The sequence below is a fragment of the Haliotis rufescens genome, unplaced genomic scaffold (assembly GCF_023055435.1).
Source record: "Haliotis rufescens isolate VD_foot unplaced genomic scaffold, xgHalRufe1.0.p SCAF_32, whole genome shotgun sequence".
NCBI lineage: Eukaryota > Metazoa > Mollusca > Gastropoda > Lepetellida > Haliotidae > Haliotis > Haliotis rufescens.
In genome coordinates, this window is record NW_025964024.1 from 6,023,918 (window position 1) to 6,043,062 (window position 19,145).

Below are 19,145 nucleotides of genomic sequence, written 5' to 3' on the forward strand. Positions count from 1 at the left end.
TCATAATTTTACATGCAGTTTTGGTGAAACTTAAATAATGCCCACGGACAACTTAACACCTTAAGGTAAAGACGTTGCCATAGTCTAACGCAAGATCCACTCTTGGAGGAATCCATACTGGAACGGGATCCACTAGTTTCACTAGTTCACGTGACTATATATTTTAACACGACACAATCTGGCAGTCGATACCCTGTGTGAATACTGCTCAACATGAACTGTGCATTCTATGTCGTTTATACAATAAACATGTCCTCAATTCACTCGACACTTTGTACAGACTATGTGGAGACGGTGGTAGCCTAAGTGTACAAGCGTTCGCTCGTTACGCTGAAGGCCCGGGTTCGATTCCTCACATGGGTACATTGTGTGAAGCCCATTTCTGGTGTCCCCCGCCGTGATACTGTTGGAGCATTGCTATAAGCAGAGTAATACCCCACTCATTCACTCATTCAGTTTGTCCTGGGTGATCGATAGGTAAATTCGGCTTACACCGTAACCCTGCAGTATCAACACGTCATTGCTGCCCAAGGATGGATGGAGTTGCGGAATAAACCGAATGTTTCCGAATGCGAAAAGGTCACTCTGTCAAAGACTGTGTTGAATAATACAATAATCTCTACCCGGATGTTACACTATCTGCAGATACGCTGAGATCGTTAAACGAGGTTTAAGGATAGGACTAGCTCACGGAACCTTATCTTCATTGTTTTATCAATGCCCATGTAGCCCGACACAGCCATGCATGATTTTTTTCCTTACGACACAATCTTTTCCATAGCTTTTGTGTGCATAACCAGATATGTCATTGTGACTCGCCTGTTATACAACACCTGTGGTGTTTGTGGCCGGTGTTTGATTTGGCTTAAGCTGTTCATCACAAGTTTTACAAGTAAGGATTAATTTTGTTTATCAATTGTATGTTATGTCAAATGTGTTATGTGAGTTATGATGCATTTCATACACAGTCAAACACCTTTTTGAAGGGACTTCGAGGTATCCGAGGTTCGACAGAACCGAAACTGATACAGTAAACTACGGTTATAACGAACTCCAAGGGACAACTAATTTTAGTTCGTAATAACCGTAGTTCGTTATAGGCATATATACAGCATTTATACAACAAATGGTCGGGACTAAAAAATAAGTTCGTTATATCGGTCAGTTCGTTATAAGCGTGTTCGTTATAAACGTACTTTACTGTAAATAAATAAGGAATACGCAGAGACCAAGCTTTTACTCCGAGACTTACATACGTTTGACACAAAGGTGTTTGACTGTTTCTTATTCCGAAACCCTTGAGTTGTGTATCTATACATTTATAACTAGAACTGTATACATTATTCATGTACCCGGGGGACGGTGGGGTAGCCTAGTGGTTGAAACGTTCGCTCGTCACGCCGAAGTCTTAGGTTCGTTCCCCACACGAGTAAAATGTGAGAAGCTCCTTACTCACTCACATCTGAAACACAGTATGTCCGGTATGATATTAATGTCAGAGATTTGTCTTCAGATGAACCTTATTCCTGCGGGATCCTTTCATTTTTAACCATCATGTTTTAGCTCACCTGGACCAATGGTTTAAGTGACAAAAATCATGTACACGTATCTTGAGATCTATTACTAACAACACATATACTAAATAATTTAGAAATAGAATACATAGATTTTTCAAAAGTGTATTATCGCCATAGCAGCCACACGTCATATACTTGCTTGATAAATATGTCACTGCCGTTAACTGTAAGCACCCTCTGAGTGTATCGCGTGAGCAACAGTACCTTGGCTCTACGAGGGTTGAGTGATAAGTTCTGAGCCTCACATATAAGGAATTGCGTAATTGTGAAATATTTTGGACATTACATGGTGTCATAGATGTATTCCCCAAAATTCGTGAGTCAAATGAGCAAATTGTTTCGATGTGACAATTTAGCAAAATGAGCAGGGGTGACATTTGGGCGTGAAGTGATCAAGTACTTGCAGAAAAAGGGATGAACCTCAAAGGCCATACATAAGATATGACTACACCACTAGGGAAGGATGACCCTTCAGATGCCACCTGAATGAGGGAGAGTCTTGAAGACGACCCCCGTTCTGCAAGGCTTCTGACGTCAGCGACACCAAAAATGATCCAGAGAATCCACGATATGATGTCATATTGCTAGCTCAGTTGGCATTTCCCAGGAGAGAGTACTTTCTATTATCACAGAACTTTGAGAATGAAAAAGTATCAGCTCGGTGGTTTCCAAAGCCTCCAATAACTGATGAAAACGCACCAGTCTCGTGATAACCTAGCTCCTGCTCTGAGCAAGGGAGCATTTGACATCACAACCACCATTGAAGGTAAAGACATTCCATCAGCCGAAAGGGTTATGGCCTCTTTGCTCTGGGATGTCGAGGGTGACGAAATAAGACTAAGAGACGTGGGAAGCTGAGAAAATGTGCGCTCTTCCATCAGAACAATGCGCCAGTGTACAAACCGGTCATTGAAATGGCTACAATCCTCGAGTGTGGCTTTGATTTCCTTCAGCACAGAACCTTATTTTCCTGATCTCTGGCTCCTGAAAGAAAGCCCTTGACAGAACCCATTTCGACTCGAACAATGACGTTATAGCAGCAGTAGACATTTTGGGACAACCAAGAGAAGGACTTCTGCGAAACCTTGACAAAATCCCTCCAACATTGTTGGCAATGTGGATGAGTATTATGTTAAAAAAACACCTTTTAATGTATTTAGGTCAAGTCGTTCTATTTGATGCTCCGAAGTTATCAGTCAACCATTTTCTGCAATACGTTTAACATGCTGTTCTGCATTTCTCAATATTATGAGGATGGTGGATGTGTTCTCATTAACCAAATTAGAGAGAATCAAACAGGATGAATGTTATGGATAGTGAGAGCTGGCCTTTGTATTCACTACGATTGTGTGTTAATGGTCTGTCAAACGTACAGATAGACCATCACTCGTGCGCAGGCTTCTATCCACACCCAGACGTCAATATTCGACAGAGCAATGACGGGTATGACGCGTAAATCACTCATGGCCACAGGACAAGTCAAGTTACAGATGTGTGTGGTTATCTTGAATACTTCGGAATAAGATGGTTGCGTGGGTATTACCTGGAATGAATCAGTGGGTAGGTTTGTTTGTTATATTGTTGTTTAACGCCACACTCAGCAATATTCCCGATCTCGTTTGTCGCCTCTTACGACAAGCATAGTCGCCTTTTACGACAAGCATGGGTTGCTGAAGACCTATCCCACAAGGTGAATGAATGAATGCATGTTGTTTTGCGTCGCACCATTTCAGTTATCAAACAGTGGCCCAGTTATGATCGCGTCTAGGACAAGCGATCAAGGGAATACCATTACGGGTAGAGTGGCACCCTGTAGCCACCAGATCCTCGCTAATCGAATTTTGCGCCAACTCAAGTTGCGAAAATAGCAAACATACACTTCATTCCTGTTTTACTTGTGGGGTAGCCTTGTGGTTTAGGTGTTCTTTCGTCACGCCAAAGGCGTGGGTTCGAGTCCCCAGCCAGGTGTCCTCTTCAGTGATATTGTTAAAAACGCCGTAAAACCTTACTCACTCATCCCTGAAATAGTTAATGCGTCTGCCCCCTCCAAGGAAGAGGGCTGTGAATGTGAAATGCTTATCCACGTCAGCTCGAAAAGACAACAAAGCCAGGAAACTTTTACACAAGATGGGCACGAATTCGATTCACATATCTCCCTTTATCAAGCCAGCAGTCAGCGATCCGAAATTGAACATTTGTCTGATCTTTAATTGGGAAAACATCAAATATCTCCTCACTTGTTCGCGAACTTCACACGGAATTGGAGAGCATCAATTTCCCCCGTACAAGTGTATGTGGGAATTAAAGAACGCCTACGTGAATACGTTCATCGTTTATCCACCATACATGTACTATTTTCCTACATTCGGGACCAACTCGTACCATGCCGAGTGATGAAAGGGATTTCCATCTAGTGACACGCCGTGCGTAACGTGACGTCACATACTTAGGATATCCCTGAGTATATTTATAGATCACAAACATATATACATACATTGGCGTCTCATGGTGATACCTAAACTAACCAGCATTTCTGCCAAAACAGGAAAACGTTGTTTTCACAGTTACTACCAGGTAAGTGATCACATCATTTGAACTTCGAGGCGAGTGAAGCTCGGGCCTATTGACAGTCCGAGCGAGATTGCACCGTTCAAAGGGTGTCGTTCAACCACAGTTTGACTGCTGACACATTGTGCCATGGTGTGCGTCAACCCGCTGTTAATGGTTACACTGACCCCGAGACAATGTTTCAGTTTTGTTCAAGCTGGACGCCACAATCGTCCCCACTGAACTGCACACTGCAATTAAACCTACTTAGTTTCAATAAAAAACACAGAAACACTTGACAACTTCCTGAATCGACGAAACAAAAATTAAACTTCCTTGATCAGCTATACAGATTGTGTTTGGACGGACATTACGATGTGTCATCAAAACACGTCAAATATTCAGGAATAGTTTGGAACTATCACACTTTCTGTCATCAAGATGAAGCCGATTTGCCGTTAGACACATGTTGATAATACTATAATACTATAGCATATATATATATATTATGCTGGGGGTGATTGCTTAGTACGAGAAACACTATTTCCCGGGTCTCACAAAACGGAACAAGGAAGAAGATATTTGTATTATAACAAGCCTCATCCTTCGATAACACGTTTTGTTTGTTTGTTGTTTAACGGCGCTCTGAACAATATAAATGTGGGTTGTATCTCAAATGTCCTTCCTCACTGAGCAATATAAATGTGTGTTGTAATCTCAAATTTCCTTCTTCAATTGTGTATTCATTATTACAAAAGGAAAACAGGTCCATTTTAATCCAAGTGAATGCCCTTGGCGATACATTATTATTATCCGTTAACTCGATATTCATTCTTATCTCCCTGGGGAGTTAACACGTCGAGAGCGGCGTTAAACTCAACGACCTGGCTAAATATGTTAGATATGGGGATATCGTTGGGATTTTTGGCATGTGTTAGCAGTAGAGTGTGCAAACATGCAACCCCTCCAACGAATGGGCTGGTGTCTGCATCACTTTGTACATATTTCAGTTATCTCACGGCGTGTCACATCAATGTAGGACCAGGGAGTAAGACACCTGGTAGCACGAAGGTCAACAGTGAAGCAAGTCGTAGATGTGCACGATCCTGGGATCTGATCAGCGGATCCTGGTGCGACTAAGGGGCGCAATACCACACAGCAAAATCCGACTTTGGTAACATTGTCACAATAATGTATTATTGTTTTTAATTCTATTGTGAAATATATCTTGTTTGTTTGTTTGCAGCTATACTATCCCAGCTCGACTACTGCACAATGGCCGACGGATTCCAGGAGGGGGCGGATAACGCCGAGCCAGACGACTCGGCATACCGGAGGATGATGAGCGAGGAGCTGGCAGCTCAGTGGGACGACGCCTCGGACATGTCGGACAGGAGCTGGTCGCTGGGTCAGTCCGTCGTAGAATCTGGATTCGGCAGCATCACCGAGACCCCATGTAAGTGAGAGAGTTGGTTTAACGCCGCTTTGAACAGCATTACAGTTATATGACGGCGTGTCAGCCTTACGTGGAAGGAAAGCACAAGATAATTAGATGTTTACCAATTTGGTGAAACCCGCGAGCACGGGTATAATGTTCATGAACCTGGCAACATAATCAGGGCGAATCTGGGATTCCAACACATAATCATAGGTTCCTGGCACATCTAAGGGACGCAACTCTTCATGCAAAATGTGGTCCCTTAGTTGACTATGGGGTAAGAATGTCCAAAGAAGTGAAAAGAATACAATAAATCCGGATAATCTAAATGATATGATTTAGTTAATGAGATACTTGCTAATTAGCTAATTAGGTATTTTCTTAAAATGGAGAGTATAACATGCCTTTAACATACGTTTGTTTAAATCCTAGTAAATTCAAATTTCACATAAACTGCAGGGCATAAACAAGTACACATCTATGTTTTATGATGGGTAAAAAGGAAACAAACAAGAAATGGTTATTCGATGTGGATGTATTTGACACGGGTTTCACAGTTCTATTTTAGACCTTGAGTTTACAGTGTTTCGGCAACAGTTTACTGTGTCCATGTTTTATGATGGGTAAAAAGGAAACAAACAAGAAATGGTTATTCGATGGTGATGTATTTGACACGGGTATCACAGTTCTATTTTGAACCTTAAGTTTGCCGTGTTTCGGTAACTGTTTAGAGCCTAGTAACGCTTTTATATGCACGTTTCTAATGTGTTGGTCAAATCCAATTTTCAAGTGCCCGGCAGTTTAGTTGGTTGTCTTCTCCAGGTAGGAAGTGTACTCTGGCAGAGGAGATGTTCCTGTGTCCGGCAGTTTACATGTAGTTGGTTGTCTTCTCCAGGTAGGAAGTGTACTCTGGCAGAGGGGATGTTCCTGTGTCCGGCAGTTTACATGTAGTTGGTTGTCTTCTCCAGGTAGGAAGTGTACTCTGGCAGAGGAGATGTTCCTGTGTCCGGCAGTTTACATGTAGTTGGTTGTCTTCTCCAGGTAGGAAGTGTACTCTGGCAGAGGGGATGTTCCTGTGTCCGGCAGTTTACATGTAGTTGGTTGTCTTCTCCAGGTAGGAAGTGTACTCTGACAGAGGAGATGTTCCTGTGTCCGGCAGTTTACATGTAGTTGGTTGTCTTCTCCAGGTAGGAAGTGTACTCTAGCAGAGGGGAAGTTCCTGTGTCCGGCAGTTTACATGTAGTTGGTTGTCTTCTCCAGGTAGGAAGTGTACTCTGGCAGAGGAAATGTTCCTGTGTCCGGCAGTTTACATGTAGTTGGTTGTCTTCTCCAGGTAGGAAGTGTACTCTGGCAGAGGGGATGTTCCTGTGTCCGGTAGTTTACATGTAGTTGGTTGTCTTCTCCAGGCAGGAAGTGTACTCTGGCAGAGGAGATGTTCCTGTGTCCGGCAGTTTACATGTAGATGGTTGTCTTCTCCAGGTAGGAAGTGTACTCTGGCAGAGGAGATGTTCCTGTGTCCGGCAGTTTACATGTAGTTGGTTGTCTTCTCCAGGTAGTAAGTGTACTCTGGCAGAGGGGAAGTTCCTGTGTCCGGCAGTTTACATGTAGTTGGTTGTCTTCTCCAGGTAGGAAGTGTACTCTGGCAGAGGAGATGTTCCTGTGTCCGGCAGTTTACATGTAGTTGGTTGTCTTCTCCAGGTAGGAAGTGTACTCTGGCAGAGGAGATGTTCCTGTGTCCGGCAGTTTACATGTAGTTGGTTGTCTTCTCCAGGTAGGAAGTGTACTCTGGCAGAGGAGATGTTCCTGTGTCCGGCAGTTTACATGTAGATGGTTGTCTTCTCCAGGTAGGAAGTGTACTCTGGCAGAGGGGATGTTCCTGTGTCCGGCAGTTTACATGTAGTTGGTTGTCTTCTCCAGGTAGGAAGTGTACTCTGGCAGAGGGGAAGTTCCTGTGTCCGGCAGTTTACATGTAGTTTGTTGTCTTCTCCAGGTAGGAAGTGTACTCTGGCAGAGGAGATGTTCCTGTGCCCGGAGAGCAGGACCTTCTGGGAGAGGATTCCGAGCAGCGTGTGTTGCAGGAGGGTGAGAACCTAGTGTTGCCTTCTGTATCCCTGGTGATGTCCGTTATGCCGCTGCAACCATGGTAGCTCTAAACAAGAAAGTCTTCGATTTTTATCATTGTTTATCAATTGCCGCTTTCGGTTATTAAGTTAGTTAAACATTTCATTTCTCACAGAGAAGCGAGTTCTGAGTATACTCGTTACTAATCACTACTGTATTAAAACATCAGCGCCACGACTGTCGTAAACCTATGTTAAGGTATTCAATTCAATTCAATTCTTTATTGTATGAAAGGCCACAGGCCCATATACATGGAGTTACATAACATATTTCATAAGATACAAAGTCAAGGTAACAATTCACTTGGAAACGCATGTTGTATGTACAAAGCCAGTTGATGTTGTGTCGGAAGATCCTTGCAGGACAGTGATGAAGTCAATGTTATAGCAATATAACAATAGCAATGTATTGGAGTTATGATCCTCTTAGCGCTAAGACCGCTTTGTACAACGGCACCCTGATCAATGCGGTCTGTAAATAGATCAGTCAGGACCGGCTCCGTTTCGAAAAGCGATCGTAGTCTCAACTCCGCCTTAACGACCGTTTAACATAAACGTACAACAGTCTCAGCGCTAATTATGACGCACTGAGCTCGATCGTTGGATTCATATGCGAAGTGGTCGTTGCGCTGTTGGTCTGCATCATACTATGGGAGTATCGCTACGATCGCTTTGTTTTAATCAACACCGGGTCTCAATAACCTTCTTTGACAAGCACCGGGTTTGAGGGGCCTAGTCTTTCTCGACTTTCCCTGTGCTTCTTGTTTAAGAGTAGGAGTCAAACCGTACAGTATACAGCTGCATGCGTACATACATTTCTGTTGCCTATAGTTACACGTGCAACGTTATGACACTGTGCACACATGGGATTGAAGGGTAAGAATAGGTTCCTTCCAAACCTGCTGGTCATCAGGGTCGCTGACTTTGTTCCTTGCGTGTCATCGTTCTCCGTATTATTAAGTTACTCATATTAAGAAATATTGGATTGTCTGGTCCTGACTTGATTATTTCCATTCATCGTCATATTATTGAAATATTGCTTAGTGCGGCGTTAAACAAGAATCAAATGATGATATTGTTATAACCTGTTTTAGATCTGGAAAGATTTCATAGACACATTTCGAGAGGACTTCCCTGAAGAACAGGCGCTAGTTAAGAAGCGAGTGATGAACATCTTTAAATGTCTCCTCGGTGTGGAGTATCAAGGTAATTCAACAATGGCGCAGTTAAAACCAACCATTCCAGCATCACTTCACCCAGAGTTGCGTCCCGTTTGATTCGCTTATTGTGGGGTGAGGTGAAGTGAAGTGGGGTTTGTGTGTGTGTGTCTGCTTGTACTAGTCAGGACTATGGAAATTTTATAGTGCTTACCCACTAGGGAACGTATCATGTCGCAGTTTAACATGAATACCCCACTCAGACACAGTATATTGTCTCCTAGAGAACCAGTCATTGTTTTAGCCCCTTAATGCCGAGCGCCAGGCTGGGTAACAACAGGTATCTTGAAACGTCATTTTGTATGATGCGGGCGGGGATCGAACCCCAGACCTTCCGCTCTCCGGGCGGACGTTATTACAGTTTTAATCTTTTTTGTAATCTTATGTCTATCAGCTCTGTCTCATGTACTGTTTTGTCGTTTCAGATCTTGGAGAGATAGCTGTTGAAGATTTCCTCAGACTGATAAGATTTTTCGGTCCGTTCAGAGCAGAGGAGGACAGATGTGTGGTGGTCAAACAGGTAATGTCCTCGATAATCAAGTGTATCATATCTCGCTACCATAGCCTCTTTTAGGAATTAAGGTTACCATCTCCAATAAATTCGCACACTTGGATTGTCGCTTGTGAGTGGAATATGATTGGACGGCTATTTGTACCATCGCGTATTTCGAATTCACGAAAGTAATAATATTAATATTGTTGCGAATTGGTACAGGGTATATATCAACACACAATGGTGATATGATACACTGGATAATCGATGTTGAGCAAGTAACGGTCAAATTCTAAAAGCAATGCATGACGTTTACAACTGTCCTGTACTTTATGTATATTCCTATTGGCAACAGAGGCTTCCAAGAGATGGTATGATCCTAAAGACATGACTGTTCACTGAAACCTCGATGAGTGAGTGAGTGAGTGAGTTTGATTTTACGCCGCTTTTAGCAATATTCCAGCAATATCACGGCGGGGGACACCAGAAATGGGCTTCACACATTGTACCCATGTCGGGAATCGAACCCGGGTTTTCAGCGTGACGAGCGAACGCTTTAACCACCAGGCTACCCGACCGCCCCGAAACCTCGATGACTCCATAAAGCAGACTCATCGTTGTTGCTTTAAACTGGATAATCGAGGGTGAGCAAGTGATGACAATGTTGATGCAATGCGTGACGGTTACATCTGCGGTCCCGTTCCACAAAGCGATCATAGCTTTACGTCAGTTTGTGTTACAGTATTGGAGTTACGATCGACTCAGCGCTACGATTGCTTCGTTAAACGGGGCCCTGTGTCCTGTCCTACTGGCAATAGTCTCCCAATGCACGGCTTTGCTAACTGTTGAGCTAAGATGCACATTCCATCAAGATTGTGCAAATGAAAATGTTTTATTATTTGTAAAGAAATGGTAGTTGTATCAAGGATAGTGTTTGTTTCTTTCAGATAGAACAACTTGTCGAAAACTCGTTCCAGAAATCTAAAGACAAGAAGTCCAAGATATGGTATGATCTAAGGACATGAACGTTCCATTCTCTTATTGTAAATACAAGAATGGAGATATGATACACTGGAGGAAGTATGGGCTTGTGTTCACGGCGTTCACTGTACACATGAACTATACTATTCAAAATAGTTAAGGACCTCCTGATTCTTTCATATTATTGCAGTTAAAATGTCATAGCATGAACGATGAACTTGGAATATAAGAGAACTTGGTGGTCCTTAATTAACTTGTTTTGAATAGTATATAAGTTCTTTGAGCGAACGACCACTCGAAAGTATCATGCATACTTAAGCGAGTCTTAGTTATTGAGTGGTTTAACGTCAAAGATGACGGACTGGAAATAGGCCATTAAGGTATTGTGACATGTAACCCGATGGTTGATGGCATGAGCAAGTCATGCCGTTGGGCCACGATGACCCAGGTCAGCCAGCTCACACACTGCAACCACTTGAACCTCATTAGTTGTTGAGGCTTTTGGAGCCACGAATCACCACATGCTTATTCCAGTGTGTACGTTTGTAGCTCTCCCCTTGAGATGACATTCTTCTTTCTGATTTGAACAACAATCTCTGACTTGTCTCTCATTGTCAGCTGGTTCGGGGGATACATGACACGCTCGGAGGCGGAGACAAAGCTGAAGGACCAGAAACCAGGGACGTTCCTCATCAGGTAGATGCTACATCCATATCAGGTCCACCCCCAAAGCAGCCGAATAGTGACTCTTTATAACAGGGGGAACAGGTGCGCCATTCGTCTCATTAGGCGCCGCAATTCGCGGTGCAGAGTTACGTCTCTTGGGCACGCCGGGAATTTATGTTCGTGGGTTCGAATCCCGACTCGCCCAGATTATGTTCCTTGGTATGACAACACCATACCCATGTGGTAGGTTTCACCAAAGAGGTAAACGTCTGAGACTAGTCTGTCTTACAGGCCCTGATACAAATATATATCAAATACAGCCCATACAAGTCTATAATGTTTGGCAAGTCTAGATTACTGCATCTGAAAATGAGAGTCACTGGTCTCCCTTTAATTATATTTTTATTAAGATAACTGAACAACTGTTATGTAACGATATGTTCATTTCAGAAACTAGATGTTAGTCTAGTCTGAGACCTTCCTCACTTCGAGCTTTCCTCCCAAATTAAGCCGTGATATAACTGGAATACTGGTGAAAGTGTCGTTACACCCAACTCACTAACTCTTCGTGACAAAAATGTTTTATTTTTTTCCCACATATTTCGTTTGTTTCTTTGTTGTTCATCGCCGCACTCAACAATATTCCAGCTGAATGACGGCGGTCTGTAAATAATCCATTCTGGATCAGACAATCCATATAATCGACCAGACAATCGATATTTAGAGCAACAAACCCGCCGACAGGGTTCAATGACACGTAATCAAAGCAAGTGGCCAAGCCGTACCATCCGATCCATGTAGTCGCATCTTACGCTCCGTATACGTTGCAGAGGGCCTGCTCTAACTAGGAACCTTCACGGTGTGTCCTAACATGAGGTCCGTTGGGTAAAGGCGTTCGCTCGTCACTCTGAGGTCCTAGGTTCGATTCCCCATCCCCAATTTCTGGTGTTTATTGCTGGAATATTGATCGCAAAACCAAACTCACGACACTTATTAGATCGCTTGCGAGCACTCCTCGAAAGTCGAAGGTGTAATTGAAAATGGCCGTGTTCGGGTGGTTAGCCGTGCTGTGTGCGCTCTGGAAGGTGTGCATATCCTGATGCCGATGAAAGAATGGGATGACGTGATTTGCCAATATGTTATTCCTGTAGTAAAGGGCATTAACTCTTCCACGACAAACATGGAGCTCTGTTCGATGGCTATGACTGATGCTGGCCCACACCATGACACTCCCTTCCCCCCATCGATCTGTCTGTACAACGCAGTCATTGTGGTAACGTTCTCCACGTCGACGCCACACTCGCAGTCGACCGTCAGCATTCCGTAAATGAAAACGGGACTCATCAGAGAACAGCACACCATGCCACTGCCGCAATCTCCAATGACGATGCCTTTTGGCCCAACGCAGACGTTCATTTCGATGTCGATCAGTGAGTATGGGTCCAACATATGGACGTCGAGCACGTAGCGTAGACGTCGACGTACGGTGTCAGCGCTGATCAAACTCCGGCGGCCTTGTACGGTTGCTACAGTCCTGGTAGCCGGAAGTGTACGATCACGAAGATGCCGACGAACAATATGGCGATCCTGACGTGGTGTAGTTACACGACGTTGACCCGGACGTGATCGATCTCTGGTGGTTCTTGTCTGCTGGTATCTGCTCAGTAGCCTGAGGACTTTTGAATGATGGCATTGAAACCGTTGTGCAACGACTCTACTTGACGTACCAACTTGAAGCGTGCCCAAGGCACGTTCACGTTCCTCTGCTGTTAATCTTGGATTTTCTTGTGTCAGTACCCTTTACGTCTGCAGCAACAAGTGATGTGGCTTTTAAAAGTCTGTCTTTTATAGCCCTATTCTGCATGCTTGCCGTAAAACAAAACACGTTTTCCATGATGTGCACGCAATTTGTTCCGTTTTTGCGATGTCGCTCACAAAAAAATTAGGAAAGTGTTTTGAAGAGCTGTTCTTCTTCATGCTTCGTCCAGAACGTCGTATATTACTCATTCACTTATATATTTTCATATGACTTACGCGCGGATAAAAATACATCCATTTTCATGGTGGTGCGTTTTCAATGCTGATCAGTATATATATATATATATATATATATATATATATATATATATATATATATATATATATATATATATATGCTCACCTACCCCGTAGGTGAAATGCTATCATTGTAATATAGACGTTACTTCAGTATCAATTTGTAGTTACAACTTCTACGTGCAAATTTAACATTATGTTACAAAGCCATTAGAAGTATTTGTTCTCCGATTTAAGAAAATGATAAAATTCAGATAAAAACATATTCAAAAGGCAGTACGTATTTCAATTAATCTATGTTTTTTTCATGCATTGTTAATTGTACATACATTTAGGAATAATTAATTTGGCGTATTCAGTTTGTTTTGGTTATGCTCTTTTGCCCTGCGAAGGCTTATGACTGACATTAAAGCCAGTGGCAGCTGTTAGACGCCTGCATTGGTTCAGTGATCGCATACACTACGCCTTCACGTACATGTTGTTTGTCGAGACCTCTGACATGTCCTTTCTTGTAACGTCTCAGAATGAGTGTGACAGAAGGGGACGCTGGGTGCTTTGCCCTTGGCCTGGTGATGCTGGACAACACCATCGAACACTTCCAAATCAAGGTAGGGTCGTCAAGGCAACTGACTGCTGGATCTTTTGGGACATTTTTGTCGGAGGCAGGATATTCTTTCAATTATTGCTTCATAACAGGATTTTTTCTGTGAACGGAGCCAAAGAATGTTTGTTTTGGAAACACCCGAGGACAAATGATGTTTTTTAGTTTGTTTCTGGAACATGTTAGTGTTTATTATAAAAAGGCAACAATATATAGTGACTGCAGGACAGACCTATCTTCATCCCCAATCAGTTGTTCTTACCTCGCACTGTAGTCAGAAATATTCCGACTGTATAACGTCAGCCTACGAATAATGAAGTTTGGGCCAGACAAAACACTGGTTGATGTAAGCACCGCCCTGGTCGGGGTACCGTGACGCAATGAACAGAGTCACTGAATCTGACCACAAACGTTAGTCGCATCAACAAGTAATATATGCTGGGTATCTTTTCTAACCTTGGTCCGGACATGGCCAATCATTCGTTACCATTCATATGAATGGTATAACTAGGATTGATTTTTCTAAATAATCTTTAAGTTCCTTACATCCTCTGGTGCCATGTTTCTGTTTCTGACGACCTGTTTCTGACGTACTGTTTTTCACGCAGGGTCACCCTGACGAGGCTGTGACCATGCACCCTTTCAGTCTGGAATTGGAGTTCAAAGGTCGTCACTTCAGCAGTCTGCCGGACCTGGTAAACAATTGTTTGTGCCAAGAGGTCATTGCCTCCGAATCAGAGAATCCAGAAAATGGCGTCCGTTGTTCCATCATCTGCCCAGGCCTGCCCTACAACCAGATTATCAACGGTTACAAGTGCCCCGCTCGATAAACACGAGAAAAAACTGTTACACTGTAGATTTGATGGTACGTGGTAGAACTCATTCTCACCTGATTAGTGTTGTTCTCATAATGTGTCTTGGCTACGGATTTATGTTACCGCATATTTAAGTCATTCGCAATCAATGTCAATTGTTGTAACCAGTTTTGACAGATGGGTGTGTGAGTAAGGCTTTACTCCGCTTTGAACACCTTTCCAGCTATTTCACGGCGGAGGACACAAGAAATGTGCTTCACACATTGTACCCATTTAGTTTGACAAATGAATCAGATGCACGTGCACGGTACAATGTGTATGCCAACTGTTCATTTGAACGTTCAAGTTCATATAATTGAACGCTTTGTTTGGTTGTGAATCCATTTAATGGATGCAAATTTATATACAAATATACATGCTCCTACTGTCAGTTGAAAGTCGCGGGGATTATTGGCATAATCACCTAATTTCAATAGCTCGACGCACTGGAAATGGCTGTAATAAATTGTGTGGGTACCGCAATACGCCAACCTCAGTTATACAACTACAAAAAAGACAAGGACCATCCATCTTTCATATTGCTATATTACTATGGTTAAAATGTCACAATTTCATAGTGGTATATCTATAGCCATATATTTTGCGATAGTTAATTTACGCCGTTTTATGACAAATTCTCCTATTTCGATTGCTGTTAGCCAGTTTTTGTTTAACTTGCACGATTTAGCAATTTGTTTCTTGATAGGCGGTAATGTAATCAAGCCCGAGTAGTCATAACGAAAGGTTAATATGAATTAAAATGTGAATCGATCCACGGGAAGTCGAATCGTGTTTCCTGGCCTCAGGTGTAAGTTCGTGATGCAGTCTGTGAATTCTTAAACCTTTATCAAAAATATGCAGTTGACTCCGTGGCATTTGTTTTGCTAAAAAAGCAGTTTTGAGCATGTATGTGTCCATAAACCATCTGGCCACGCTCACTGACGGATTACTGTTTCCTGATTGGCTTAAAGGATGGGCGGGGCTTGTGTATTGCGCTGAATGATGTCACGGATTCCTTAATGTTGTGTACAGTATTTTGTGTTAATGATTATATAAGCAACCCTGATGTGATTATTGTTGACATATTTATGATTTGCGCACACTTTGCGTAAATCCACTACCCTGATTTACACAGCATGCACATCAGTTTTTACACTCACCTACATAAAGGCAAAGCGATATTGAGTGAGTGAATATGGTTTTACGCCACTAGGCTACCCGACCGCCCCGAAAAGCGATATTGAAATCTTAAATCAGGTGTGAATGTATGTTCAAAACCTGAACCTATTCAAGCAGTCGCAATGACTTTTCTTTTAAAGTATTCCACTCAAAGGTTTTCCATATTCATATTGTTGTGTGGACAGCATCATTAATGAAATTCATGTTTATATCAAGTAGACATCCTGTCAGAGAGTTGGGCTGAGTGGGAAAATGTTATGTTGCTATTAACATAGGGATAATGGACAAAGTTTCACAAATATTGTATCACTTTACAGGCCACATATTAAGGATTGGAAATAGAGAATATCACAAACTTGCAGACCATGTTCCAGTATTTTAAACCTGCCAAGGGTCAAACTGATAACACATTTCGGACATGATCAAGGACCAGTATCTCTCGTTGTGCTGGTCAGATAGAGTTAGGCAAACAAATCTAAGACGTTAATAACTTTATCTGTATCTGCAGCTGTTTATCGTTCACCATCATCACACCTACCACCTATACATTCATGGCATACTAGTAACTGGTGGGCTATTATTCTTACGCCACTTCACTCATAAACACTTTTATCATCAATGCTTCGATCAAACTATATTATATATTTGTGTAGAGATTGCGCCATTAAAGTTCATAATAATAACTTTATAATTATCGTCAGTTTAATCAGAAAATGAGATTATCTGTAGAAGCTAGAATAAGTATAAATCCGGACTGTCTAATAAACTGATTGTTTATTCACTCAAACGTTACCATCTTGTACGATGTTAAATCTGAACTATATGCTTATACCCTTGGCAACGCATGCAAATATATTTGGTAAATGAAAATGTCATACTTTTTTTATCCGAGCTATTCCCATTAATAATACTGCGGTGAATACATTAGGCCAATTCTGTTAAGTTTATTACGTTGTTTACTTTCTTGAATATGTATAGTGGCTGAACCAGAATTAGCTTGCTTAAATGCCCAGGTAATGTATTAGTGTGTCTATCATATGTACACTGCTGCATTACGTTGTGTACCTTGGGATATGTGTCGTGACTGATGTAGTATGTATTTTTGTGTAATGATTCTATGTCGGGTACCTCGCATATATGTACTTCTATGACTGATTGTAAACGTGCTCATTGTAAACATTTCTGTTGTTTGATTAAATATTAGATTCATTCTGTGGCTGTTTAATAAAATGATTGTTTATTCACTAAGGTCTTGTGTGGGTTGGTAGTGTACAGTGGTACCTCTCTGAGCGAGCTGATTCCCTAACTCTAGCTTTTTCATACTGCTATCAAACTGCTATTCTAGCAAATTCACAGTGGGTAAAAAAAGAACAGACTTCCTGGTTGTACCAAAGAAGGAAATCGAACCTTAGTAATCATGCTGACAAGCACAGGCCAATTAGACACCTTATTTCTACTAATGTTTTGTTGACAAACACGTACATGCTTGTCACAAAATCACTTGCATGTGATTACTATGTTTACTGTGTGCAAGCGACTATAACCTCATGTTTGAACGTTTTCATTTCAAAGTTTTATCTTGTTACAAACTCTCTTGTAGTTAATTCATTATATGTACTAGAGAGAGAGAGGGAGAGAGAATGTGTGTGTGTGTCGGTCGGTGTGAAAGTCTTCTTCCACTCACAAAACTAAATATTATGATTCTTAAATGCAAACCGTATTTGTAACCTAACATGGCACCATGTGGCTACCTCACTGCCGGGAAGCATGATAGATTTAGTGGTTCAGCCAATGCAATTACAGCTACAGACCGTTTTGTCAAAAACTTGAATGAAGAGAGAATTTATAAAATGAAGGACAAATGTTATCGCTTTTGGGATTCACATAAGGGCATTGAGGCACGTGCCACAGTTTTATTTGGACATGTACACGGCTGTAATTATAAGCTAGGTGGACGTTTAGAGGCCATAATGATAGTACGATACTTCATGCATTTTCGGACAGAAACAGTTTATTTGCTTTGTTCAACATGTGTATAGGTTTATTGGCAGGCCTTCGAGGTTCCTAACCTTTGTGGGCAATGATTCCAAAGTGACAATCACTATGCAGGACACTGAAAAGTAAGTAGGAAAACTAGCTCATACAATCTTGAATTTGATTGTACTTGAAGAAAATATAACCAAAGATATATTTACAATATAAATCACAGCTTTATTTGTACTCGTTGAGAAATAGACAGAATGGATGGATGCAGCATGGTGAGTGCAATCGACAAATATGATATCAAATGTCCAGCATTTGATGTGAATATGATGATCCTTGAATCTTTTAACCGTGGTGTCCGCCTCCATGACCACCACCTCCATGACCACCTCCTCCGTGACCACCTCCTCCGTGGCCACCACCTCCATGTCCTCCTCCTCCTCCTCCTCCATGGCCACCACCTCCGTGTCCTCCTCCTCCTCCATGGCCACCACCTCCGTGACCTCCACCACCGTGACCGCCGCCTCCGTGACCACCACCACCACCGTGGCCGCCACCTCCATGGCCTCCGCCTCCATTGCCGCCACCACCACCACCATGGCCACCAAGGGCGGAGCCAAGGAAGAATGTGAAGAATGTAAAGAAACAACAATACATAAGTGGTCATATATGACAGGATAGACACACACACAAAATCCGTCCACCATTCCTGATACAGTTTAGACCATGGTAGAAACTATCCTATTCATTACGTTGTCAGCAAATCGAAAAGCCACTTAAAACTCAGCAAGAGCTAATAAAGTTGATTATTACAAAGTTTAAGATTGCGAATTCTCATCAGATAAGGCACACTTACCCAAGACTACAACAACTGCAACGTTAAGAAGGCGCATCCTGTCAGTTACGCTGTTTATCCACGAGAGAATAAACAATTTGAATGTCGCTTTTGGGATTCACACCGCCTTATATACATGTGGTACAGGAAATCAGGATGTTGAATGTAAATGCCCACATTGGAAGATTTGAGTAAATAAAATTCCAATGAGAGTTTTTACAACTTTAGAGCGTGAAGAATGAATCTCTATTATGTAATATCACATGGGACATTGTCACCTGCCTCTCTGTATTATGCATATCTTCCTGCATAATTATTAAATGCAAACTGTGTATTTGTGACCTAACCTGGCACCCTGTGGCTATCTCACTGCCGGGAAGCATGATAGATTTAGTGGTTCATCCAATGCAATTACAGCTACAGACCGTTTTGTGAAAAACTTGAATGGAGATAGAATATTTTAAATGAAGGATAAATGCTGACCTTTAGAATTTCGTTGGGTGCAAGTACTGAGTCCACTAAGCTACCATGACTTGGAGTCAAAGGACGTTTATCAACGTATGTGAAATACGTGTTTAAAAGCAGAGGTTGTGGGAAGC

General features: G+C 42.2%; 1 protein-coding gene across 1 annotated transcript; it reads left to right on the forward strand.

Moving 5' to 3' along the window:
• The first annotated feature begins 803 nt into the window (after positions 1-803).
• On the forward strand, positions 804-16,972 carry LOC124147696. The gene is made up of 9 exons (XM_046518436.2): positions 804-892; positions 5,371-5,580; positions 7,553-7,644; positions 8,777-8,888; positions 9,325-9,419; positions 10,340-10,398; positions 10,992-11,069; positions 13,618-13,702; positions 14,304-16,972. The coding sequence occupies exons 2-9, from the start codon at positions 5,400-5,402 to the stop codon at positions 14,523-14,525; spliced, it is 924 nt and encodes a 307-aa protein (XP_046374392.2). The 5' UTR covers positions 804-892; positions 5,371-5,399; the 3' UTR covers positions 14,526-16,972.
• Positions 16,973-19,145: the final 2,173 nt, after the last annotated feature.

Bases quoted from the DNA above. Each gene is read 5' to 3' on its own strand.
- LOC124147696 (XM_046518436.2), top strand. From the start codon at position 5,400: ATGGCCGACGGATTCCAGGAGGGGGCGGATAACGCCGAGCCAGACGAC. The intron at 8,889-9,324 runs GTAATTCAACAA...TTGTCGTTTCAG, and splicing joins CCTCGGTGTGGAGTATCAAG to ATCTTGGAGAGATAGCTGTT. The intron at 10,399-10,991 runs GTATGATCTAAG...TCTCATTGTCAG, and splicing joins GACAAGAAGTCCAAGATATG to CTGGTTCGGGGGATACATGA.